The sequence below is a fragment of the Ambystoma mexicanum genome, chromosome 12, assembly GCF_040938575.1.
Source record: "Ambystoma mexicanum isolate Mex_15411 chromosome 12, UKY_AmexF1_1, whole genome shotgun sequence".
Taxonomy (NCBI): domain Eukaryota; kingdom Metazoa; phylum Chordata; class Amphibia; order Caudata; family Ambystomatidae; genus Ambystoma; species Ambystoma mexicanum.
In genome coordinates this window covers 519,157,573-519,184,837 of record NC_090936.1, presented here as the reverse complement: position 1 = coordinate 519,184,837, position 27,265 = coordinate 519,157,573, and the positions used below count along the sequence as shown (strand labels likewise).

General features: G+C 45.7%; 1 protein-coding gene across 6 annotated transcripts in view; it reads right to left on the bottom strand.

Moving 5' to 3' along the window:
* DENND2A (DENN domain containing 2A) overlaps window positions 1-27,265 on the bottom strand; it is a 420,914-nt gene that overhangs the window by 107,376 nt on the left and 286,273 nt on the right. For all 6 annotated transcript variants that reach the window (XM_069628810.1, XM_069628811.1, XM_069628812.1 and 3 more), the window contains 2 exons: window positions 22,199-22,308; window positions 17,701-17,770 (listed from right to left, as the gene is read on the bottom strand). In XM_069628810.1, the coding sequence (XP_069484911.1) occupies window positions 17,701-17,770; window positions 22,199-22,308 (180 nt within the window). The remainder of the gene's footprint in view (window positions 1-17,700; window positions 17,771-22,198; window positions 22,309-27,265) is intronic.

Below are 27,265 nucleotides of genomic sequence, written 5' to 3'. Positions count from 1 at the left end.
GGGAGAGCTCTACGCCTTTCTTTATGCCCCTCATTCTCCAACCCTCCACCCCACAACAGGAGAAAGTGAGGGCTCTGTCTAGCTCTGCCCGCACAGAAGAGTGGTCTCAACACTTACATGTCTCTGAGACAGACTGGCCTCTAGTGTAATGGAGACATTTGCAAATAGGCAAGTTTGCTTAAGAGACCAATATCGGTGGGGAAAATGCTGGCTTCCTCTTGCCCCATCCTTCCTATCACTATCAATCTAGTAGAGGTGCCTGCCAGTTGGGAAAGTCTTTCAATTTCAAAAAGCCCTCTACCTATGTCCCATAAAAACCTATTCCTCACACCTACCACTCCATACCCCAATGGCCTGACTGGCCCAGAAGGGAACATGAGAGATTTCCCAACATGAAGTTCCTGCGGGAGGTCTCTTAGGTGGGTGTATGTCGCCCTGCCCATCACTGACTTTACTTCAGCTTTATAGGTCTCAACTACCAGTTGTGAATTCTTCAAGTGTCTCCTTAACCTCTCCCGTAGGAACAAAAACTGCTCACCTCTTGCTCAGTCTTACCACTTCTCTCGAAAACACAGACACGCATTTTAGTGCTATATATAATAAATAATGCAGTCACACTGTTTAATTCCATTCAATTTTGCAGTTTGTGCTCCATATTTTGAATATTGAATTTAAATTAGCAAAGTAATTATATGGCACCCAATAGCAAGAAAGCATTTGTCCAGAGTCAAATCGCATATTACAGCTGAAATTACTACCAAATACTTACTCGAAGCTGAAGTTCGGTATACCTCTAAAACAGTATTTAGAGTTTGTGACTTACTGAATGGTCAGAGCTTGGCACAGGTAGGAAAGTTTCAGCAGGATTGTTGCCCAGCAAGACACCCGCCTGCTGGGATGCAGTGTTGCTAGTTCCTCATACATGCTCCACAGGCTTACCCATTGTGTCTCCAGCCTTGAAATCACATGCTGGAAATACCAAATAGCACAGCACAAGGTTATAGGGGAAAAATTTAAATCCAAGATTATGGATAGACAATGATAGCCTTGGCACAACTCCTTCAAGTCCTGTGATCCCACAGGTACTGGGACGAGGAAGAGTAGCTTGGAGGCAGAGAACTGCAATGCGCAGTCCAGTGTCCTAAACAATCTACACCCGAGCAGGAATTTGTATTATTTAAATCCCCCTCAGGTGCAGATACAGAGGATGGAGGGGAATAGCAGTAGTCAGAGTAGAAGTGGTTTTACATGGCCATGTGTGAAGCAGGGGCAGAGCAAAAATGCCAGGACAACTGTTGTGCCTGTGGCGGTTAATGGTGCTGAGCAGGGGTGTTGCTAGGACTGGAAAAGAACAGGGGCTATGCTACTGTCAGGACTAACTAGCATTTTGGTTGCAGCCCCTAAGCTTCTATCTGGGGCTACAACCAAAAGGCCCGGGGCTATAGCGCCCTTCAACCCCCCCACCCCTAGCAACGCCTCTGGTGCTGAGAAGGTCGTAAGCAGAAGGAGCCCGGACAGCACAAGTTGCGCAGTGGGAAGCGCTATGGTTGCAGGCTGCCTGGTGGGAGAGAGGAGCTCGCTGCACAGCATGTCTATCTCTGGTGGCTGTTGAGCACCGAGACACGAAAGGAGCTATGGGAAATCCTGCCGAGGAAGTCAAGAGGCATTCAGCAGCAACCAGAGTGGTCAGGCGCTCCAAGTCTGGTGAGGGAAGAAATGGCAGCAGCGGTACAGATTTATGTGCAATGAGAGACCAGTGGGTTGGCCTTGCAGAGGTGACCCCGGGGTGCTCTGTTGTGAACCGATAGTTGCTTACTTACCTTCTGAATATCAAACTAATGATATAAAAGCAATTTTGGCACAATACACTACACATGCTAAGAGAAACCAAAACAAGAAACAACCATTGGCAAAGTAAACAGGATGCTGTATTTGTACAAAACTAACCAGTATGGCCAAAGTCAAGAGGAGGCAATAAGCAAACCAGATAACAACCAGCATTGCCTCAGCCAAAGCAAAGTGATTAGAAAGAAAAGGGGAAACCGCTTTCTTGGAGAGAGACACACATTATTTGTTACCAGATGTGGTAGTAGAAAGCCAAACTGGGCAGTTAGGTTACCCTCCTTGGAGAGAAAGTCAAGGGAGAGTGAAACATAACTTGCATTGCATGTGGCCAATCCAATGTTGGAACAAACAGCACCAATGGGTGTTACAGCCTTATAGAAGAAGTTGTCAATTGTATTATTGTTTCAAGTCAAAGACTTTACTGAAGTTATGAAGTAACATACATTGCAGAGTACTGGTGGGAGTGGTAGAAGATTCATCCTGGCAGCAAAGTACACCAGGGAATGGATTATTAGTGGGAGTCCTGGCAGGTTAGTGAACCAGGAAAAAGACTTTGAAGTACTCTATGGTGATGTAAGGTTACGGCAGAAAGAAAGTGGCAACACCACCTATATGTTTGATGAACTGCATAAAAACCATCCTGACGAAAACATTTTTGTATGTACCAAAGGAGTGCATAGTAGTTGTCTTTTTCAAGAGAAGAGAATTCCTATTGAACTATTCATTGCATGTATGATTAACTGTACTTGCTTCTAAGACAATCACAACACCTAATCAAAATATCCAGAAGTGAAGGAACTTTGTGTTGAACACGTAATTTGGCTTTTGGAAGAAACATTTGTGTATTACCTTTTGAAGTAGAATCGGACTATTGGAATTAACTTTATTCATTGGAACTTTCATTTGGAAATTCTGCTTTAATTCTGGGGAAGGGGGATCCAATCCTGGTTACAGGGATATTTGGTTCGAAGTATTGTTTTATTGAACTTGAACAGCCATATGAAAACCTGAATTGCTTTTCTTGTACGTACATCTGTGAGCGACAGATATCCTTGTATATTAGAGTTGCAGAGGAGGTCCCAAGTATAGCCCGCACTCCAACAGTCCATTTTGAAGTACCAGGAACGTTCACACCGAGATATTTGACGTTATGATGAGCAAATAAACCAGCAGAGAGCCACAGTGCGGCTCTGTCCAATACCTATCAGAAGAACAGCACCTATTGAAGTACCAGTACCAAGGAAACCATGGACAGTAAGGTATTTGAGGAAGCCATATCAACCAATAAAACAAAATGAAGTTCATCTAAATGCAGTCCCTGAAGAAACCAAAAAGGTCTTAATGGAAGACGAATGGTGACGTCACAAGAACCTGGACTGACTCACACATAGAAGAAATGACGACCAGAGAATGACGTAAAGAGACGAAACGCCATGAGACAAGGATATCGTGAACCTAAAGTGAAAGGACGATGTCAAATGCAAGAAGCTTAAGCCATGAGAAAAATGAAGATATTCAACCAAGTTTACACATGTACATATGGTTGGAACCGCAAGAAGGCTACGAAAATCGTGCAGCTTGCTATGCTTAGTAGAAAGCTAGTGCGGCAAGCGCCACTATACATAATCTACCTCAAAGAAGTACGTTATATAAGTATATTTCCACTTTGCACAAGAAGCAGAATCAACCAAAAGGTTAGTAAAAGGCCACACGAGAAAATTTTCATATGTAGCGAAACCAAGAATAGAGCGGCAGAAACAAAACTCAGCAGAGGCAAATCGTGCCTGGAGAACCAAGGTCGTAACTGTCAAAATGGACGAACAGTGGCTACAATTAATCAAAGCAAAGAACAGAATATACTGCTGAAGGGTCAAGATAAGAAGCCGAAGGCAGGTGGTGGGTGAAGCGAAAATAAAGAAGAGGCAAATTCACGGTGTCTGAACCACGTGACCAGCTGAGCGAACAGAAGCAAGCCTTTCACACCTACGCATGGAGCCTTATCGTAACCATCCTCTAACTTTCTCAGACCAAGAGGCAGACACAAGGCCAAACTACAAGGCAGTAATTGACACACGGCCACTAAGGTGATGAATGGCTGTAACATAAATTGAAGGAAAGCTGGGGTCCAGACTTATTCCCTGCACCTGGCCTCATTATTCTGCATGCTGCTAAGCGAAGTGGAAAAGTACGGGAGGGGTTGGTGCCAACCCAATCACAAGGGAACAAGTAATCTAGGGTCCTATAGTAAGTAGAATCAATGAGACGTCGTACTTTTGGTGACATCTACAGTAGCTAGTTTGAAGGTAGGGCTTGGATGCCCCACCTGACCACGTTTACCCAATCCCCTTACTCTGTTATCATATACAGATATAGTACCTATAGTAAAGTTACCTTTCCTGAACCAACAGAATTGTATGCCAACTTTTAAGCATTACACGTCAATGATGATGAGTTTTCAGATAAAAGTTATGATTTTTATGACGTTCATTGAGTTGAAGCGAGAAGGAAGATCGCGCCACTGCTGATATTTGTAACTCCCCATTTTTTGTACTCGCCATTAAACAGACTCCCTTTGCTAAACCGTTGAGTTGTCATTATTGATTTGGTGTTGGAGTATTTAATCTGCACCCCCATCCATCTCACAAGTGCTGCTATCTTGTCTTAAAGTCCTTCTGGGCAAACCCCGACTCTATGGGCCGGTTGGGGGTCTCGGAGCACACAGTGTTTTCCTTTAGCCTTAGTTTCATAGGCAGGGAAATCCACCTTAAGTTAGGGAAAGTGAGGCGTTTATCACACCCTTTTCATTTAATAAACTGGCTTCTTGTGAAAAACCTTTATCAAGTTGTCCGCCTCACATTTATGACCCCTCACACTACAGACATCAAATTACTAGTCCTTGTGGCAAACGTTTACTAGGAGACCAACAAGAAAAGGAAACACTATAAAATCACGCTGATCCAGTCAAGCAAAGTGGGTTGGACAAGGTTGGTGAAGGTTGTGCTGAGCCAGGAATAGGAGTTATTAGGAGGTGTTGGAGGCAGGGGGGGGGAAATGAGAAGTTGTTGGTGGTAACATCAGAGGAGAATGTGGTATCGGAAGTTGAGGTGGAATTACTATCGGAAAATGAGATATGGTAACATCAGGACATGCAGTTACATGGATAATGCAGAGTCTCCTACCTCAGATGTGTTCATTGGGCCCCTTGATGCTCTGAATGATACTTGGCGGGTCCCTAGGACTCTCTGGATGGGGGAATGCAACACTTACTGGACGGCGTGGAGACCTTGCTGGCAAGTGCAACTTCTCTGGTGGCCTGATGTAGCATCAGGCGCCTCAACACAGATGAGGGAGGAAGTATGGCTTAGCAGCACATGGGGTTAGTGGTGCACAGCCTACTGCGCACTTCACTTAATGTGTGGCATTTTCTCCTTCAGTGATGAGCGATGTGCACTGCTGGTGAATGCTAAACAGTAAATTCTGAACCCATGCCCAGTCACACGAATACTGACCGAGCACTCCAGGGCTGCCATGGAGATCGCAAACGTAAGAAGCGGTCTCGCACTCCCTGCAGCTGGTGTTCTGAAAGGGAAGGCTTAACCAGGGGAAGAAGTAGATCCCCCTGGCAGGTGTTAGGAATATTTGCTTTTTGCAACTTTCCTCCATTGACTTGAACACAGTCATCCACATATCTGCTTTCGGTCTGAATCCTTACTGATTTTCTCCTTTTGTATGAGGTGCGCTAGTCAGTCCCTGTCACTACAAGTTCAGGGAGTGAGTTTCCCTTTATTGCTCACCTTTATTTTTACAGTGTACCATAAGTCACATTCAGGAGGGGGCTGTAGGTAACATTTGTGTCCATTTTACCTTTGTCCAAGTAGCATCCCAGTTACTATTGGAATGTCTAATGAACAGGCTGTGGCAGTGAACTGTTTTTCATCCTTTTCCCAGTGCACAACTGTGCACCTTTATTTGTATGCACTTTCATGGCAATCCGGCTCGGACTGTCGTTAAGTGCTTTGTGTGCGTGAATTGCCGGAAACTTGGTTTTGAGACTGTTTGGTACCAATCCACATTTAATCCATGTTATATCCTGCTGCTGGGCAGAATGTGAGCTGGAAGCCTGTCCCCGATTGGTCAGCCTTCACCCTTTTAAAAGTTGCAGGTCCCTTCCATACGAAGAGGGTCTGGAGGCATTCGAGACAAAAGACCACAACATCCAAGTACCTGAAGCCAAGGACCACCAGAGACCCACACTACGACGGCTCCTGTAACCAACATTGCTGAAGCAAATCACTGCATTTCAGACCTCTGGCTTCAGATTGACGTGTGAAAACTCTTAGCCAGGTGCCTTCCTCCTCGGAACTGGGAGGACCAACCACTATGAAGCCCTGCTCTGCATCCATTGCTGTTTCTAGGCCAGAGTAATAGCTGGGTCTGCATTTCAACTGCACCAGACTGGAACTTTAATTCAGCTCTGCATGGGTCCCTTCCCACCTACTTGCTGGAAACTTGCCAGCTCTCTCAGAGCTCTGCTGGCACTTGGATAACCTGCTGTTGCCCTCTTTCACTACTGCACCCAAGATCCTGCTCAACCAGTCCGGAGTCGAATCATAGTCCAAGCCATTGGCCACTCTGGAGGGGCCTGATGAACTGCTGAAGCCAAATTTAAGCAATCTTAAGCAACCGCTTACTCGAGTCTCTCTGTGAGCCTGACCCAACCACTGCTGCAAGCCCCAAACCCATTGCCTATGAAACTTCTACAGAAAAGCTTACTTTGAGTTTTGTTGACCCCACCAAATCCCAGTCCTGTGGGTCTCTGTGGTTTCTCAAGTTGGAGTCCAGGAGTCGAGATACCTTTTATCTATTTAAGCACCCCATTACCATTGGCTTGCATTGGGTGGAAATCATTTAAGGAAAGGTAGCTAGCTACTTTACCGTGCCTAGGTGGTTGTCTACGGGTTAGGGGTCCACACTTTGTTCATCTAGGGCCTGGTAGTCTACCTCCTAGATAGCTGGAAGACCCTTTTGCACATTTCTATAATGGCTGTTTTGCAAGAACTTGCTTGATAGGAACACCCGATTTTGATAGGCGGCACTATAACATCTGGGGAAGGACTTCTAAAAGTGCTTCTCTTTTTGGTATCTCAGACCTTTGTAAGGCTTGTGAATCGGTTCCCAACGTTCCCTCCCTCACTGTAGACATTTACAGTGTATGTTGCTAAAACTGTTGTAATCTAAAGTAACCCTTTCTGGTGTAAACAAACTGTGGTGTACATATGTTTGATAGTGTCTTTACTTCATACCAGTAGGTTTTTGATCTTACTGATGGTCTGTGTCTAATAGTATATTTTTATATTTAAAAGTGTGGACCTCTGTTCCTTAACAGACTTTGCTCTCATCAACTGTACATCACGCCAAGCATTTCTCTTCCAGAGTCTAAGCCTTACTGCTCAGCTACGTTTGGTCTAGAACTGAAGTGTAAAGTGGCTGCTCCTTTGAGCTGGCTTTTAGAACCTGCTTACCAGATTAGGTTCTGAAAAACCTCTTAACAGCCCAAAAAAAGCAAGCTACAACCTTTCTTTAAAAATGCCAGTGTATTAAGTTTATTTATTTTATTTATATTATTTGTTGGCAGCACCCAGACCCGGAGGTATCACAGCGCTAGAAGGCTGTACATAGTGCGTTACAAGATGGTAGGAAACAGTAAGGTCATTATATTTCATTTTGGGTAGATAGTCATGTTCAAAGTGGACAGAAGGTTGTACGAATTACACATTTGTTGAATAGTGAAGTTTTTCCTTTTTTTTTTTTTTAAAGAGTGCGTAAGCAGGTTCATCTTGGAGATGCTGAGGGAGGGTGTTCCAGAGGGTGGGAGCGATGGTAGTAAAGCAGGAGCCCCCCAGCTCTCTTTCTGGCAAATCTAGGTATGCACAAGGCCAATGTCGTAGAGGAATGGAGATTGCGTGTTTTGCGTTTCTTGGCGATACGGTTCCTGAGGCAGGAGTGGCAGTGGTCTGTAAGTTGCGGTAGGTGATAGTTAGGAGTTTAAATTCGATACATGCTTTGATGGGGTGGCAATGAGCCTCCCGTCTGATTTGTGAAATGCGATCAGAGCGTTTCATGCCCCAGACTGCTCAGTGTGTGTTATTTTGGAGCAGTTGGAGTTAGTTGATGTTTTTGGTTGAGGGCCCTGCTAGGACAGCATTGCAATAGTCCAGTTTGCTGCCTATGATGGCTCTAGCCAGGATATGAGAGTTGGTAGGGGTCAGGAATCTCCTGGAAAAGTTAAGTTTGGCAGGATAAACTGCAGAGGAAGCGACAGCTTTGACATGTTTTTGCATGTTTAGTTCTGCGTCCAGGTAAACGCCTAGCGTTTTGATATCGGCGGAGACAGGGAGGGTGTTTCCATTGATGCAGAAGGAGGAGAAGGCAGGACTGAGGTGTTTGAGGCGGTGTGGAGAGCCCACAATAAGGACCTCCGTTTTTTCAACATTCAGGCAAAGATGATGGGTAGCCATCCAGGCCTGTATGATGCTGAAGATGCGGTTAATATTGGTAGAATCTAGTTTGTGGTTGCAGGCGATTTTGAGGAGGACCTGCATATCATCTGCAAAATTGGTGCAGGCTATGTTGCGGCTGTCTAGGTGGTCGAACAGGGGTTTCGTACACATGTTGTAGAGGGTGGGGGAGAGGCAGGAACCTTGTGGGACACAGTGGGAAACAGGTATGGGTCATCTGATTCGGGCCCCGCAAATACTCTAGTGGATCGGCAAGATGGGAAGGATTGGATCCATACGGTGGCTTCTGGTGTGAGGTGGAAAGTCGTGGTGAGGTGTTTGCAGAGGATTTCATGATCTACCAGGTCGAAGGCTGCAGAGAGGTCTAGCAGGAGGAGGATGGCAAGCTCACCATTAACCCTAACGTTTTCAAGCTGGATCTTAAGTTCAAGGATTCTGTACTGTGTCTGGACCTAAAACCTGATTGGCGGGTACCTAGTAGATTATGGTTTTCAATGTGTAATTGAACTTGCAATTAGGCAGTGCGGTCCAGGATTTCAGGAGATAAGGTACTGTGTGGATTGGGCGATAGTTAGTGGGGATGGTGGGATCTAGGGTGGGTTTCTTCAGGAGAGGTGCAATTTAGGACAATCCCTGCTAAAGACAATTGAAAGAAATCTAATAATAACCAAATTCTCAGAGTCAGAAACCATGGACCACCACCCTGGCAAAAACTGGCAAACCCCTACTGGAGGTAGGATTGCCCTGGGCACCACCACCATAGCCTGCCACCAAAAGTATTTTTTTAGTGCTTAAAAGCACATGATGCGCACTGCGAATGCGGATTCCCCCCTCAGTGGCTTCCCGCCTCCTGGTGTTTTTTCCCTGCCTCCCGATGTGATTGGCCCATTGAACCCAGGGAAAACAGAGGCCTAAAGACCTACTGCCCATGCTGCACCAACGCCATTGCTGGCAAAACCCTGCTGGAGGTAAGATCGCCTTGGGCCCCTCCACCATAGTCTGCCCCCTAAAGTATTTTTTTAGTGCTTAAAAGCACATTATGCGCACTGCTAACGTGGATTCCCCCCTCCATGGCTTCCTGGTGTCTTTTTCCCCACCTTACCGACTGCTCTCCCGATGCAATTGGCCCATTACACCCTCATTATGACACCCTAGTGCAGCCCCCTGTCCGGCAGCCCCTGCGGCTAAGGGCCCCGAGGCAAAGGGCGGCTCCAACAGAGGTGGCTCCAGACAGTGTCTGCAGGGGAAGCCAGTGAAGCCACCCATCAACCGACAGCAACAAAAAGTAAGTGTGGCATGGGTAGGGAGTAAAGCAATCACTTTACTCCAGAAAGCCCTGCCAATCTACATTACCTTACCAAAACAGACTACCAGGTGAACATCACCTACAACACTCATATGTAGATAGAATTCTGATCATCAGCCTATTTCTATTTGACACATGATTGTAATTTCTGGCTTGCATCGCACCTAGACATATTTGACCATGTTAGCGAGTCCCACACTTACAAAGAATTTTGAGAAATACCATGGAATCTTAGACACTAGGCTGCGTCGCATCTGGATAGAGTTGCGATTATTGCCATCCCCACACTTGGTTAGAAACATGAATGTTAGCCTGTCCCACACTTAGATAGAAGTGTGATTGTTAGCATGTGCCCCACCTGGATGGAATCTAGGACATTGGTGTGCATCGCATCTAGATAGTATCTATGTCGGCATGTCCCACACTAGGATGATATTGTGAATGATAGCATGTGCCACACTTGGTTGGAATTATGAACATTGGCCTGCGCTGATAGGCAGATTTGCATGCAGTATCCTCTGGGACCACCACATACAATTAGGACTACTGGTGTAAGCAAAACCAACCTTTGGTATAAGTCTGTACTACACAGTTTGTGGTAGCGAGCTGAGCAGCCAGGCTTATCTCAAGAGGGAATGTGAGCAGTACAAGGATGTTACACAGAGGTCTTACAATCACAATGGTTCAAGTAGACACTTACACTCAAGGTTTCTTGTTAAAACACTTTTATTACACAGTCATTTAGAAACATTCACTAGAAGGAGGCAACTTAATATCATACACAAATACACTTCAATACCAAACCAATATGTTTGAGTAAATTAGGCTCCCCTGAAATAGGAGCAAAATAGCACTTCAGTCACTTTGAATGGGAGTAAAAAGGCACAAGTTAATAGAATAGATCACAAATACGTTCTTGGGCAGTGCAAATAGTCAGTTCACTAGAGGACTTGATTCAGTTCAATAGGCCTAGGCCAAAGTCAATTGACTAGTGTCTTGGATACGAAAGAGCAGTTCTTGTAGTAAACAGTAAAGTCTTTGCCAAAGTTCTCAGAAGTAGTTTGTTCAAAAAAAGAATCATATGTTGGGCCACAAGCTGATTAGGCCTGCAAGTTGGGAAGGTTCCATGAATTTCACCGCGAGAGGTAAGTTGTCTCAATCTGGTTGGCACAGTACCTTAATATGAAGAAAAGATGCAGCTGAAGACGTTGGTTCCTGGCAGCTCCTGCAGATCTCGCTGTTCCCGAGTCTCAGTCGTGGGGACAAGAGGGAGGAAGTCGGGGGACTCCTGCACTGAACGGCGACTGGTCAAACAAGCTGGCGAAATGGAAGATCTTCGGTTCGAGTTGCTGTCGTCAAGCTCACAAGCTGGTGTCCTTCCCCCTGGTTAATCCCAACCAGCTCTGAGAATGGTATCCAGGTGGCTTATGAGTTGATTGGTCCCACCAACTCAAAGGAAGAAGCCGTCCTTGAAGGGGCTTCTCTGTCGAGATTAACTTGGAAATTCAGACCTGCAGCAGGGCTTTACCGGGCAAACCAACAGTCCAGCAGTTGCATCAGCCGTCCTCTTCCAGCTCGTCTTTGGTTCTTTCGTTCCAGTGGTCGACTCTGCTTTCCAGTCCAAGAGACTCACCTTTTAAACAGTTTTCTCCCTTTCAGTCCAGCCTAGCTGCCACTCACCCAGCAGGGTGGCTGTCCTTTCCGCATAGTCAGCCAGCCAATCATGCCAGAGTGCATTTGGGCCTCCTAGGAGACTAAGCACAGGGAGTTTCGGGCACCTCCCTCACTTCCTGCCCACCCCAGACACTCAGACACCAGAGGCGGTCTTCAGTCTTGAAGCCCGCCAAAGGCATAGAAACAAAGGGACCAAACCTAGTTTGGCACGCAGAGACAAACACTAGAAGAACCTTTCCAAAAAGAAATGGCGATAAAAGAAGACCGGAACCTGTTTAAACAAAGGGACTTAAGACGCCATCTTGAAAAACAGCTACCACTGTTCGCGGTCGGGAAAAATCATGGTAGTTCGTTTAAAACCATTGCCAGAAGCCATTTCGATAGAAAAGGGTAGCCTTTCACTACATGAGTTTCTAGACACAGGTGATACTAGGTAACCTCTCCAGCACTCTATAGGAAGATAGTGTGTGCTGGGTCTAGGAATTTAAAAAAACGAGTAAAGTCAATTTAACCTTACATTCTCTGGGAAACAGTTTATCTTTTTAAGTCTAAAAAGACATCCCTGTGTCACTGCACTGAGGGTGCTGTTTAACGCACATGAAAATATGCCTATGGAGTGATCTTAAAACTCCACAATCAAAGAACACCAGAGTAAACCACACAACAAAATACATGAAAGAGTGGGAAAAAAGGCTCACACTCTTTCCAGGTAAAAAGGTAAAAAATATCAAATCCTCAAAATCCAGCAAAGTTGCTGGGGGTCTCTAATGTGAAGGGAATTAGCACATTTATGAAAATTCTCCCCAACATGCACCGCATCCGGATGGACTGTGGATTTCGGCATGTGCCACACTTGGATGGAGTTGTGGGTGATGGCGTGTGCCACGCTTGTTTGGAATTGTGAACGGTGGCTAGAGTCGCATCTGGATAAGATTGTGGATGGTGGCAAGTGTCACACCTGGATTGAGCTGTGAGCGTCGGCATGTGCGACACCTGAACAGAGTTGTGAAAATTATCACATGCCACTCTTAGAGGGAATCTTAGACATTAGCCTGTGCCGCATCTAGATGGAAATGCAAATGTTAGCATGTGCCTCATTTGGATGGAATCGCTAACATTCGCCTAAGTCACATCTAGATAGAAATATGAATGTCGGCTAGTGCTGCACTTAGATGAAACTGTGAATGTTAGCATGTGCCACGCCTAGATGGAATTGTGAATGTCAGCATGTGCCACGCTTGGATGGAACTAGATAGGATTGTGAATGTTGGCATCTGCCACACTTAGAAGATGCTAATAACCAACCCACTAACAAGTTCACCCCTCTGCATACACCTCTCAAACTCTAACTAAACACAACCACAACCCTAAAGCACAACAAACCGCACAACCCTCACTACACTGGAACAACAAACAAACCATACAGACTCGCACAACAGCACACGACGGCTAACGCCGCAAAGCACCCAAGCCCAGCCAACGGTGTTAACCGTGTTGAGGCTGCCAACAGCACATCACTGCTCTCTTGCACTTTTCCCACTCGTTCCCACTAACTCACCCCCCCCTTCGCTTTTTCAGAGCCGCCAGAGCACCAGGGGACCACTCTGGTGGTGATAGTGCGCAGTACAAATATCCTTTAACATTAACCCTCATGTGCTTCAGGAAACGTAGGCGGGGGAAGGCAGACCGAATTTTATAGCCTCCTATTGGGTGAGTCATCCTTAACTTCAAATCATACAGAACAAGAACCTGGCACCAATATAGGTGTTTGATCAGATTCTGCCCCCCAATTTCGTGCCCATTGTTATCCCTTAAGAAATCCTCTCAGCTCAAGCTAGCAGTGTGATCACTGAAAACAAGAGTACGGAAAAATACACCTCTCTGGGCAGGGGAATCCTTGTGCTCTTCACACCTTTACACCAAGCACCCGTATGCTAGATAACAGGGAACTTTCCAACACTAGAATGAGGGAAGACAGTAATGTCCCTCGTCTTCCTCTGCTACTTTAATTCTAGATTCCCTTTTAGGATTCCATATGCGTTTGGTGGGGTCTGACCTAACAATCACATGGTTCGATATAAAAGCACTTTCAGCTCATCCAAACTCGATATCTCCTGCTCTGAGTGCTCTGTATGTATCTGGTCAGGAGCCATTTCGCTCTCCAACCTCTGCATCATAGATTTGCATGGTTAAATCCGTAGTTTTATTCTAAGACCCCACATGGGCCTTTTTCTTAAATCTCCAAGTCTAAAGCTCTACCTCTGTGGTTCTCTCCAAGGAGAAAGGGGCCTCAGCAGTGTTGAAACTCAATAGTGGGAGGGGGAGAGAGTACCTCTCCTGCCTCAGCATCAGTATTTTCAGATTGATATTCCTGAATAATCTTAATGAGTTCAGATCGAGTGCCTGTAGCAGTGAGTCCATACAAGTTGATGATGATTTTTTTTACATTTATCTTGTGTAGAGTAACACTACTAAGAAATTCCATCCGCAACACAATCGCAGGTGATTGTAAACCCATTGGCAAGATGTTTCACTCCGTCTTTGTTCTGCGTCTCTTCTACCAGTATCCCTCCTCATCACCCCCACTTTCTCTCCTTTTCTCCATTCTGAGCGCTCCCTAATCTCTCCTCCATCTTCCCCTGTGCTTGATGCTTTCTGTGCTCTCAAACAATCTCCCAACAACAAACCTCTCCATTGCACCTCCTTTTAGAATGTATCCAGTAGCAGAATGAGCCTCGCTAGGGACAGAATGTGGCAGCTGGGTGCTAATTAGAAGTCGGGCTTTGGATTGATACACAACAGATTTCCCAAGTGTGGTCACTTCTGCTCCTCACCTATGTGCACCGAGATGATAGTGTCCACCGTCCAAGTCAGAGGACCCTTTCCTTAGGGCCACCCGACTCCAGGATGTGGTTGCCTGCCCATGGCGCTGCTAAACTCTGCTCTGTCGGATTGCATTGCGGACTTCAAACTTCTCTGCCTTGTGAAATGACTGACTTGCAGAACATGGCACAAACCTAGCCTGTACACTTGCTAACCTTTTTCGGGGGCGCAAAGCCCCATGCCTGCAGGATTGAAGCAGCCTTTTCTATACTCCCCAAGGTTCTCTTTTTCTATTTAATGTACTTTATTGTCCATGATGGGATTCTTCAGGTGACATGGGGCACAAAAGGTTGCAAGGCAGTGAGTGATGAGATGGAGGCCCGTGGGATATCTGGTATACTGCGTCATGGAGCAGTTCTTGATCTCTAGGATGTCCCAATACCAAACACAGTCACCTTTTCCCTGTGACTCAGCCACACACCTGCCTACCGCCAAAAGTCTAACATTTTATTGGCTCAAAAGATGGGACATAATTAAAAATATATATAAAAAATATTTTTAAACAAAGTTCCTATGTAAAAGTTTGAGCAAATGAGGCTCAAACTCAAACATTTCAAGCACTAGGAGGCATCCATTTTGTGAAATGGACGAGCCTCGTGTGCTTGTGTTAAGCTCTGCCCTCGCTGCAATAATGAAGCAAAAGCCACCTACTAGTAGCTTTTATTTATTACAGCTGGCTGGCTTTTGCTTCATTATTGCTGGAGAGCAGAGAATGCAGTCAGGATCCTGTCTGCTGGTAAGTGCTTTTGATTTTTTAATTTAGATCTAAAATCACTACACTTATAAACCCAACGTTGTTATATTCATGATAGCAGTGGCTTTCGCTTGGAGTCTCTGGGGCTCCTCTGAGCTGGAGGAGCTCAGGAGACTGAAATCGAAAGTAACAGCATTTATAAATAGAAAGTGGTTGTATTTATGATTTCCTCGTTTTTCTTTTTAAGTTTCCCGCGCTCCTCCGGCCCGGGGGAGCCCGGGAAACTTAAAAAGAAAACCACTGCAAAATCCAACAACATTGTATTTATAATTGCTGCCCCTTTTCTTATAGTGAAGTCCAGGCAATTATGAATACTTCGCCGGCATCCGGCAGAGTATTCATAATTGCTGTGACTTTCTTTTCTAGTTTCTGGAGCGGGAAGTTGGATTCAACTTCCAGGAGAGAGGCTCCATTCACCAGGTTTCTCACACATAGCCAGGGGGAGTTCCTCCCTTCCCCAGATCTCTTGATTAGTTGTTCCGTTTCTTTTAGATGTAGCACTACCAGGAGAATGACTACAGTCTCCTGGTATCTTGGTTTCACAGTCACTTCACACTCAGCGGTACCAAGGGTGAATGGCTCCCTTCCCCTGGTGATCCTCGTTTCACACTTTTCTTTCTTTCCCAACAGTTCATGCACAAGTAGGATCTTGGCCCAGGTTTCTCCAGTATAGCCCACTTGGCCCTCTGACTTGCCATGTACTGCCATTAGGAAGAGGGTCATTCTCTCTTGCCTTCTTTGTTCGTGGGTCCCAGACCCATATTTCTCTATTCAGCTCATTGTACAAACACTAGCATGCCAAGTACTGTCATGAAGGAGATGATTTACAAAGTCTTTTTGACTCTCTCTCTAGTTGTAGGGCAATGGTACCATTTCCTCTTTGTGAGTTCCTCCCCTTTTCCAATCACAATATTTCTCTCTGTCCTGGGGGTCTTATACTAACCCCTATTCTCATGATGGTTTTCTCTGACACTTCCCCTTAAGTTGGTCAAGGCAGTTCTTAAATAACTATCCCATGTGCTTGGAGAACCAACTGCAATAAAGCAGCAGTATTATTGTACTTACTTTGAGCTTGTTTCTTACCTGAGCCGGATGGTACACTACTACAAAATACATTAAAGTGGCATTGGTGCCATTAAGAGAGAATGTGTGGAGTGGAGAATGGCCTTGCTTGGAGCTTGAGTGAACTTCAAACGATGGTGTAAAAAAAAAGAAAAAGGTTACGATAAGAGCTAGCTAGACCTGGCGACACTGTCACTGCACAGTCTGATCCATGGACAGCCGCATACCTGAAGCTGCAAAAATTAACAGCGATTGAAGCCCTGTTTATAGGGTAGTTCAACATGCTGAAGCAACTTGAGATAGATAGGTTGATAGAGCTAGGTGGGCAATGTCCAAACGTCCAGATACAACAATCTGAGAAGAGATTATGTTAAAAGGCAGGGTTCAAAACTGTTGGGAGTTTAAAGCTTTTTAGCTCCTTGTTATAGCCTAGGAGAGCGTGAGCGGTTTGACATTACACCAACAGCTACCATTGGCTCCTTGGTCATCTGGTGCCATCACACGTACCCATTTCAAATTAAAGTTGTGTATTTGGGAAAGTGTATAGCAGAGCATTGGGGCACATTTACAAGGCATGTGATAGCATGACTGTTCACAGGGAGATAGGAGTACTGTACAGCAGACATTAGTGGGGGACTGGGTCTGCAGCAATAGTGTATCCTTAAGAACTAAACAGGGCCCCCAAAACAAAATGAGCTAAGCAAGTGAGGTTAGTAAGACCTCCACAGACCAAAAATAGGTCAACAGTTAGCAGATGTAATGTAAAAGGTCTTGTATAGCGCCCGTCTGCCACTATTGGTGGCCTCACTGCGCAGATATGCTGGCGGTCTTCTAGAAAGAGGTGGGAAAGCTGCAAATAAAACAAATATTTCTTAACACCCATCACTGATCTTGCAGATTATGTTGCTCGGGTATTCCATGTGAATAGGTAATGTCTCCACACATCAGGCAGCGCATTGCCCTTTAATCAATGCTCTAGGAATTTCTGTCATCACCTACGGCAATGCCCAATCAGGGCTTTCTGATTAATATTGCAGGTGGAATGGAGGCAGCACAACATTAAAGACTGCATAATTCCCATTCTCGATATTTGTGGTAGTATTAAATGCTTCTATCTATGCATTCCTGATACTTGGTACCATCAGCCATTGACCTGGCATAAAGGGTTTTGGAAATCATCCCATCAGTATAAAACTGGCCTGAGGCCTACACAATGTCCTTTTTGATCGGTGAAATGAAGGTTTCCAGGACTCTGGAAACTGATAGGCTGAACAATGGACAAGACCCTCAGCTGCCGTCTGTCTATATCATCACCCCTCATGTGATCCTTTTCACCCTTCACCACTCTCCGCCAGCAATGCCAAAACTATTTCCTACACCCCAAAACTATTTTCATGGTCAGCGTGTACACCCTCATTTTCAGGGGTCTCCCAATCCAACAAGGGGCCTTTTAAGTCAAGTGGCCATCCCAGTCTCCTCTAATCAACCCAACCACCACCACCACCACCACGCATCAGGTGTTCCCCAAGTGACCCCTCTATTCCATTACGCTCTTCCATAGCATGCTCATCTCTGCACTGTGCCCCAGATGAAAGGACTCCACATAATGCTGGAGGTTGGAAGGACACCACAGACCCAAGTACCATGATAATATTTACCAAGAGGCGTCGGCAGTATCCAAAACGCCGGCTGCCATCCTCACCAGTCAGGACAAACGAGAAGGTTTCACTGCAAGGAAGAAAAATGACAGGTAAGAAGCACTCCCCTAGTACCGACAGCCACGCAATGATGACGATGCAGACGCTTCATTCCAGAGCACACACAGGGGACCATGAAAAACGATTTGCTGCAAGGAAGACAGAGGCAGAAAGCAAGATGAGCCTCACAATCAATAGGCAGACACACTAGAGTCGCAAACACTTTCTAGGCACACAACCGAGACCTTAAATCTCACCACGCCAAGCACCTTTGCAACTTTGGTTCCGCTGTTTCTAGGCACTAGCTATGAGGCATTAATAGGAGATAGGCTGTAGGGTTAATGTCCTCCAGAGTTCAGCGTGGAGTTTCTTTAAATTGGTATAGCGAAGCTCTCAAGTGTCCTCATTCCATGTATGAGCAAGCCATTCAGTCCCATTTTTCCCTGCAAATTCTGGGGTTAGTAGCCGTAGATATATTATGGAAAAGAAAATGAAATCCCAGAGTTCCAAGAAAAAACAGGACTGCGTGGCTTTCTCGTGCACGTAATGGAGTACTTTGCATGCTCCAACCGTAGTACATACACTAAAGTGGACACGGGCCGATGGAAAATGTTTCTCTCGCACCATTATATACACCCACAAGCAAAAAGTACCTGTAGTCGGCACAGGGTCTGTAGACGGACATTATAACCCTTGCATCAATTGTTGTAAATCGCTGATCCTGTAGGTCGCTGTTCAGATACGCTTATTGCTTAATGTGCTTTGCACTCTGAAGTAAACTGCACTGAGAATGGGTGGGTGTGGCTGGCGGACGATACGCTTATTGCTTAATGTGCTTTGCACTCTGAAGTAAACTGCACTGAGAATGGGTGAGTGTGGCTGGCGGACATACCCAAAGACGACGTGCAGGGGAGGCGAGAGTTGACGTGCTGCAGAATACTGGGACGTTCTTTGCGCTCTACCCACCGGCCACCTCACCTTGGCGTGGTACAGTGCGTTGCAGTGCAAATATCTCAGAAACAGTGTTTCAAGGTCCTTGAGTTTTATTCCTCGCGTTGAGATGCTTAAAAGGAGCTTTGCCCAACCCTTCTACGACCACATTTATGTTTCGCTAATTACAGGCAACTGTCTCATGGGTGAAGGGGCTGAAATCCAGGGAAAGGAGTGGGGTGTCCAATTGTCATGTAGCAAGTAATGTCCGGAGGGTCCTAACTGGTAGTAAGTATGCAACATTTGGTGCAGATTGGTGGAGCCGTGTGGAATTGTATAAGGCATAACATTGCAGATTTTCTGTTTTATACTCAACTGCTTTCCATATATCCAATCCTTTTTTGCACGTCTTAGTTAAAGCAGTAGTTTGGTAAATGAGCTTGTTACCTGTTTCGTAGTTGCCTTCTACAAAATGACACTGGCTTGGGTACAAGGCTGAGACCAATACAAAACATGATATCCAGGCGGAAGAATGCTTTGAACCTTGGTGAGGGATATACACCCTGAAGTCACAATGGGGAACCAGCCGCACAGTGGCCACTATGAAAGACTGAGGTGAGGCAGCACATAATGAGAGGGAGGGGCAGGTGAGGGCAGGCTCTGCTGCATTCAGACCACAGTGAGCAATGGGTAACACTTTGGTATTCGAAAGACCCGTAAAGGAACCCCTTTACATCACTTCTCACTGCCTATTCCATCCTATTCTTTCCTTCTTGCACCATTTTCTCTTAGGGTAGTTGTGTGGCTTAGCAGTAGGCCTAGCAGGCTACATCTGTGTTCTCAACTACTAGTCAGTTCAGGCATTGGTCACTATTAGGGCGTTTTTCAGAACTAGCACTGGTATGGGGTTCCGGGAAGCCAACCTAGACCACCAAAGGTTTTACACACTATTGTGGTCAGGCCAAAAGCTCACTTGTTAATGAGGCCAACCCATCCTGCTGAGTATTTTTATTTGCATTTGGGTTTAAAAGGCACAAACCTAACTGGGAAGCAACCGAGCACTGAGCATGTCCAATCCTGGCCACTGCATCTGTCCGACGGACCTAGCCCCCACATCCTGCCACACAAACAGACCACCACTTAGCCCGTGATTGATGGAGCTTTCCGGGGAAAAGGCTTACCATACATGGAAACTCTGGCCCACCTAGAGCAGGAAGAAGGTCAAACTACAAGATGGCCAAAGGGCGGGCAAAAGTCTTATGGAACAGCCATTTTGGAGTGCATGTTAAAGGGCATTATATGGCCAAATACAAAACGGCACAAGACTATAGAAAAGAAAATAGCAAAAAATTATCAGTTGCCGTCAGCCCATCCTGGACATAGGCAAGCAATCACACTATTGCCAAAAACAAAATTATAGAGACACAAAGTGTCTCTACCACACTTCACAGAAGGAAATGGGTGCAGGGAAACAAACAGAATGCTACTATAAGGAGCATTGTTCTTGATAGCCATAGGGGCTGATCGGTAGCCCAAAACAGATGTGTTTAGCAAGGTAAGTGAAGCAAAAAGGGCGTCACTTACCCTCCAAAAGTCAAGAAAGGTTGAGCACAATAGCAGAAAGCGTGGTTTCGCAATGATGTGGATGGAAAGCTGCAAAAAGAAAAGGCTTTCCTAACAGATACTTATATTTTATTTTACCTGAATAGAGATGTAAAGTCCTGTGTTGCTGGATCTATTAGAGTTCTTCTTTGTGTTGTTAACTGTACTATTGCACCAACCCTATATCTCCAGAAGTCTGCCTTACTGCTCAGCCCATGCTTACCTTGACAGGGTTTGGCTAGACCCAAGTGCCAATTACCCAGTTAATCCAAAAGATGAGGTCTGGGGGTTAGAGGGAGCGCCCCAAAACTCTCCTGCAGTGCTGGTTCTGAAAATCCATCTTCACAGTCCCCGAGTTGGGTCCCCCGCCTCCTTCTTCCAGGATTATTGGGCATCTCTTTCAACCTCTTCAGGTTCTCCTCTTCTACTTGGGTCTGGGGTCTCATCCTGGTCCTAAAGATCATGGCTCTTGTGGCCCCCATCCCTTACATGGTCCGTGCCTTCTCCGTCTCAGTGACCTAGCACTTTTTCCAAGGTTGGTGATGGGCTGGGGACCCCAGGGGAATCTTCAGTCAACCTTCTCCACACCCTACAACACAGAATGGGTGGTGGCACCCGGCCCCCATGGCCACCCTTGTCCCATCATCCAGCCGAAAATGTGCCACTTGGTCAGAGAGTAACCTTGCACGAACTAAAGGAGAGGAGCATGAGGCGACTGGGCATTTCCGCTACCTTACTACTTTCTTCAGAACCCCCTTTTCTCCCATGAATGCTCTCCAGATATTCAGTTGCAAGCTTAAAAGCGTGTGATGCTGTTGCTGGGAATTGCAAATCTAATTCCAGCCTACTCAAGTGCTGTAAAAGGCGCTAGTAGTATGCTTACAGAAAATACAACTAATAATGGACTAAAACACCTAGCAAAGAAAATGAAATGACGCACTGCATCACACCTGACATGAACCGACAAAAAACAAAGATCCAACCAACTACGCACATTCTACAATACACACAAACAGGGGCGAAGCAGAGCAAGAGGGAAGTATTGCACTACCACCATTAGGCCGCAACTGGTGTCATCTTGAGACAACTCCGTGTAAATGGCCTGGTGCTCACCCACTTCAGGGGGCGTGCACTGAAAATAAAAGGGGCTGGTAGACAGCATAAGCATGCCTGAGTGTTGCAGGCTCCCCACATAGACGGACTCTCCCCTGACCAAATGTTTTAGCATTGGGGACCACAGAAACCAGCAAAAACAAAGAGGTGATGGCTGGAAGGTTTAGACTGAATCTTAACCACCGGCGTTGCTCTGGGCAACCTTCCAGACAATCGTACTTCGCCTGCCAAGCCATTACAGAAGGGGAAAAACCATTTGCAAATCAGGTTTGCTCCCACCCCAAAAGGGGCAGTCCAGCCCGAACTGCTAGGTCACATCCCTTCTGCACGACCAAAGACATGCCCAGACGTGGGACCCTTGCTCGCTGCACCATAGGGAACCAAGCTGCACCTCACTGAGGAGGCGCAACAAGGCCGAAACATGTCTGGGGTTGCTTGTGTTTCCATGCTGAGGGGACCTGGCCTAGCAGTTCGGGCTGGGCTGCTACCATTTGTGGCAGTACCTGACTGATTTGCATATGGCTGGACCGCTTTTGTAATGGTGCAGACGGGCTAAAAAACGGTGGTGTGGAAGGTTGCCCAGAGTAATGCCAGTGGTTCAGATTCATTCAAAACTTTCCACCCATCACTTTTGTGACCACAGAAACCAGTCCATAGGAAATACAGCCATCGGCTATATGCACAGGTCGGCTACACGAAACCAGGCACACATAAAAGAGCTCACATATTTTGCACATAGCACGCATTCAAGACTCTGATGGGTGCAATGAAGGATGAGGAGCCATACAGGCAGCTGCACAGGCTGGCGTGGTACCTGGTAAACTGGTCCACAGGCCTCCAGTCCTTGACATCAGGGAAACAGAACTGGGGGATGGCTTTCAGTTGGTCCTCGGCCTCGCGCATGAACTTGAAAGAGCGCTCCAGCTGTGGAATAGAAGAGGGCACATTCTGAGGAAGCACACAGAGAAAAAGTCCAAACGGTCCTATGAGAGAGTGGGAAAGAGCGAGAGCCAGAGACACCGTAGAAGAAGCAGCGGGAAAGGGGGTGGAGGAGCAGGCAGGGCAGAGGGATGGAGAAAGAGAATGGAGAAGAGGGGGAGGAAAAGAAATGTAGGGTTTTGTGTCAAGGAGAGATATACGCGAGTTGGAAAGTGAGAGCGGAGGTGGAGGAAGGAATATGAACAGTTAGGGAGACGAGAGAGGGGAGTGCAAAGTAGAGGAAGGAGATGGCAAACAGAGGGAGTAATACATCCAGAGAGAAGAGAAAAAAAGCAAGGAGCAGAGATGAGAAGTTAAACAAATAGACTAACAGTGAGGGGTGGGAGGTAGTGAGAGAGAGGAGCGAGGCGCTGAGAGAAAAGACCAGATGGGGTGACAGAAGGAGATACAAGAGGCTTTGTAAATCTAGATGGGGGGGAAAGCTATGGAGAACAACTGAAACATGCCAAATGCTGTGGGGCGGGGCATTGCCATGGGAGACAAACTGGGAGAACACAGTAACAGCAAGGATGCAGAGGGGGAAAGAAAAAAACACAAAACCCAGGACTACGAGAAAAGGCACAGAAGAGCAGCAAGAGAAGGGGGCAGAAAGTGAATAACAAGAAACATGGCGAGAGGGGCGAAATGGGGGATAAAGGACAGCCATGGGAACACTGTACTCGTCAGGTTCATCTTCACATTTTCAAAACATATGTTTAATGTAAATTCTACCAAAGAGCTGTAGGTTTCAAGTACAGTGCTCGGGTAAGATGGATTCCCCCATATTTCCATGACAGCAAATAGGTTTAACACTGGATCAGTCTCAATCTGTGGTTTTAGCACCAGCACAAATGCCAGGTACTCAGAGCTGCAAAGGCATCACCTGACTAAGAAAACCCATCACAGAAATAACTGCTCCCATGTGTGTGCAAGCTCCAAGCCTAGAACAACCCTCAGAAAAACAGCTTTCAGACAACAAACTCACAATATACAAAGAAACACATAGCATTACTAGCATTGACTTGGAATGGGTAAAATCCCTCCTTAAGGACCGTTAAAAAAGGTTTTCTTCTTTCAGCTTTCCCCCCATAGAGTTCAATGGGACATCCTATCTTTTTGCTATTGTCTGCATCCTGACCAGACTTTCTGGATTTAAGTAGAGGCCACAGATTTCCTTCCCTTGCTTTTGCAAACTTTATTGGGAGACTGATCCATCCCTAAGACTATCAATATGGGGAGACCCAGTTTCCCTTAGTGGAATTCTTGTTATTTCTAAACTGCACACATCACCTTACTATGAGGTACAGATGAGATGCTTTTTGTCCCTTTACCCTTTTCTTTTATAACTTTACTGTTGCAGACATAATGTGTACAGGATGGGCTGGTGGCAGGGGATATTTTTCTTCCGTGTTTGTAACTTTTCTCGCATGCACTTTTGAATTTTACAGCAGAATGTCATTTAAAGTACCATATACTCTAAAATGGCCGTGCACCAAGATGTTTGCCCGTCCTTTGGTCATTTTGTGTCGTAGTCTTCTTTCCCTCTCTGATTTGGAATGGCTGTATGTAGGAAGCCCTATCCCGGGGGAAAATCCTCTGCTTTCTTAGGCAAGTGGCAGCGTGTGTGCTTGGATGTGGAAGTTGGATCTTTCTGGAACCAGTCCACATCCAAGGCAAAGCGTGACTTGCTAGGCAGATGTGTTGGCCAGAGTCTGTCCAGGATTGCGTAGCCACTGCTAATTAGAATGGTACAGAGCCTTGCCATTAATAGATTTGGGGGCGACCCCAGCCCAAAACCTGAATTAAAGCAGGACTCCTGCAGACATTCGACAGATCACCATTAGAGCCAAGACCCCTGCCAAGAAGCACCGCCCACTGATGACCGGAGGATGACCATTGCAGCCAACTAGCATTGCCTCCAGCCAAATCCTGGTGAAGCCCTGCTCCACTGGACAGGTCTCCAGCAGGCCCTGATCAGTGCTTCGAACCCTAGAGCAGTGAGAGCAACCTATCGAGACCCCCTGCTTGCAGACCCATGCCTGCTGAGCCTTTGGAAGTGACCTTGGACTGCCCGGTGGACTGACCAGCTCTCTTGAGCTAATTCGCTGCACCAGTCGCCGTTCAGAGTTCAGCCTTGGAATTTTGCAGGTCGTCGAGAAGAGACATTTCCCTGCATTTTCTGCCTTGCTGCCCAAAAAAGAAGCTGTGCAGGGCCTGTTCCTTTGTTCTCCCCATGAGGAATGCCAGACATCACCTGACTGAGGTGACCACCGCTGCAACCCTGCTTCATGTCCTGGAGGTCCACTACATTCGCCTGCTCAGTTGAGATCTTCATCCTGCAGTGCCAAGGATGTCCAGCTGTTCAGTCTTCAGTACAGTCTCATCAGAGCCTGTGACTGCTGACAAGCCGAACCCAATCAAGATGCAGAAAGTGCCCTCTACATCCACACCCATGGACCGCCTTTGACCAGACAGTCCAGAAGTGGGCCCAGCAGATCCAGGACACCCTGAAGTAATTGCTGAAGAAATCAGAGTAAGGGCGGGGGCGAGTTTGCATATCTATTCCTACGCCCCTTCTGCCATAAGGTTCTATGGTTATGAAGTCCTAACCCTACCTCTCCCTTGCCTAGCTAAATTGGATGATGGTCTGGTCAAGGATCACCCTTTACTCCCTGGGCTTGCCCTGGAGTGGTAGGTTTGGGAGAAGAACTTGTAAGAACTTTACTTACCTTATTTTCATGTTTCTGGAACACCTGCAACCATTGGCTTTGCAAACTCTTGTCCTCAAATCACATAGTAAACGCTCCCGACTCTCTGCAAAGTGAACCTTGTGGAACTGGTGACTTTTGGGCACCAAGTCCAAACTCCTGCAGGTCAGGACTGATTAAGGAACCTGAAATCAGTTTATAATGTGGGTGTTTCAACTATTTTCTACCAATTTACCTACCGGTCTCCAACTGGTTCTAAATTGCTATTTGGCCTCTTCTTCACTTGCTTTAGCATACAGATCATCTTAAAGTAGTGCTTCTATTTGCCTAACTGTTTTAAAGGCAAAATGTTGGTGTTCAGTTAGCAGAAGCCTCAAATAGCAAATATATATAAGTATACAAGTAGTAATGTGACAATACTTGCATATGTGTATTCAAAAGGCATAATAAATAATTGTATATTTGTGTACATCTTCAGTCCAACTTGAATTACATCAGCATTGATTCGGACGGATGATTTCTGGCACTTAAACTGTTAGTGGAAAATAGATACTTAATAATTTTGAGTGTATATGCGCCCAATGTAGCCCAAACTTGAGTTTTTTGGAAAGCTGTATGATGTGCTCCAGGATATGGGTAATGGGTCTATACTTCTCAGAGGTGACTAACACCATCCTAGATAAAATCTTGGATACATCTGAAATGTTGTGTTCTCATGGGGAAGAAAGGGCTAGAAAAGGTCTCATGCAATTCATGCAGTCGCGGCACATGCATGATATTTGGTGAAAATTGAACCCCCATAAAAAAACAATATAGTTTCTATTCGGCTGCAATAATACTTCGTTTCGAATGGATTCATTCCTGGTAAGCAGAAATTTGGTGATGTGACTGAATCTGAAATGGGTGGTGATATAATCTCTAATCATGCTTGCATGAGTTTAAAATCCGATTGCTCTTCAGAAGGTAGAAAACCTAATAGGCAACGGAGATTCAACGCTGGATTGCTAACAGAAAGATTTTAATAAACAAATCGAGATTGAAATTTCCTTTTTCATTGAAGAAAATGCTGGAAAAATTGATAGACTGTCCACACTTTGGGATGCGTTAAAGGCATTCTTGCGGGGTAGGATAATTAGTTATGCCTCATACAAAAAAATGACGAATGAGGCAGAACTCTTACACCTGGAAACTATTTATAAATAGTCGGTGCTTGTTCATACGGCCTGCCCTTCAACGACCAACCTTTCTGATATGCTGGATGTGAAACGGCCCTTGATAAAGTGATACAAGCTAAGGCTGAAAAAGACTTGTTTTACACAAGACAGACATTTTGGGAGTGTGGGGATAGATCAGGGGCTTTGTTAGCCAATAGATTGAAAGGTAGAGATAAGGGAAGGCAAGTGCTTTTGTTTCAGAAAGTGACGGGCAACTGTTGAGAAAGAAAAAGCATGTTGTGGCGCATTTGGAAAATGTTATGCGTCACTATATTGCGAAAATGAGGCAGTGACTGATGAGATAATAGAGTTTATTGAGTTTATTGATATCCCGACATTAACTGCCAATCTAGTTTGTTTAGATGGTGCAATTTCAATGCAGGAAGTCACTGACTGTATGGGGTTAATGTCACCTGGTAAGTGTTCAGGACCAGATGGTTTCCCAATTGAATTCTATACTGCTTTTAGTTCATTTCTTGCTCCTATTTTGGTAGAGCTTTTTACTGAGATTATCAATTCTGAACAAGTGGCTGACTCAATGAGAAGTGCAGTGATATCTGTGATACCTAAACCCGGAATTATAGACCAATATCCTTACTAAATGCAGGCGTCAAACTTCTAGCAAAGATTTACGCAAAGCGATTTAATCCGATACTGCCGAAACTAATTCACCAAAATCAAACGGGTTTCGTATATGGTAGAAATAGTTTTGATAACCTAAGGGAATTATTGGATGTAATACACCTCAGAAGTACCTCGCTGGACCCATACGCTGCAATCAGTATTGTCGCTGAGAAGGCATTTGACAGAGTCAGTTGGGCATTCCTCTGACAAGTATTGATGAAAGTGGGTTGTGGATCACGAATTCTGAAGCTCTTCAATGCATAGAGACACAGAAGCAAAGGTATTAGTAAATGGCTGTCCATCAGAGAGTTTCTCTATCCGCCTGGGTACACGACAGGGTTGCCCCCTGCCCCACTC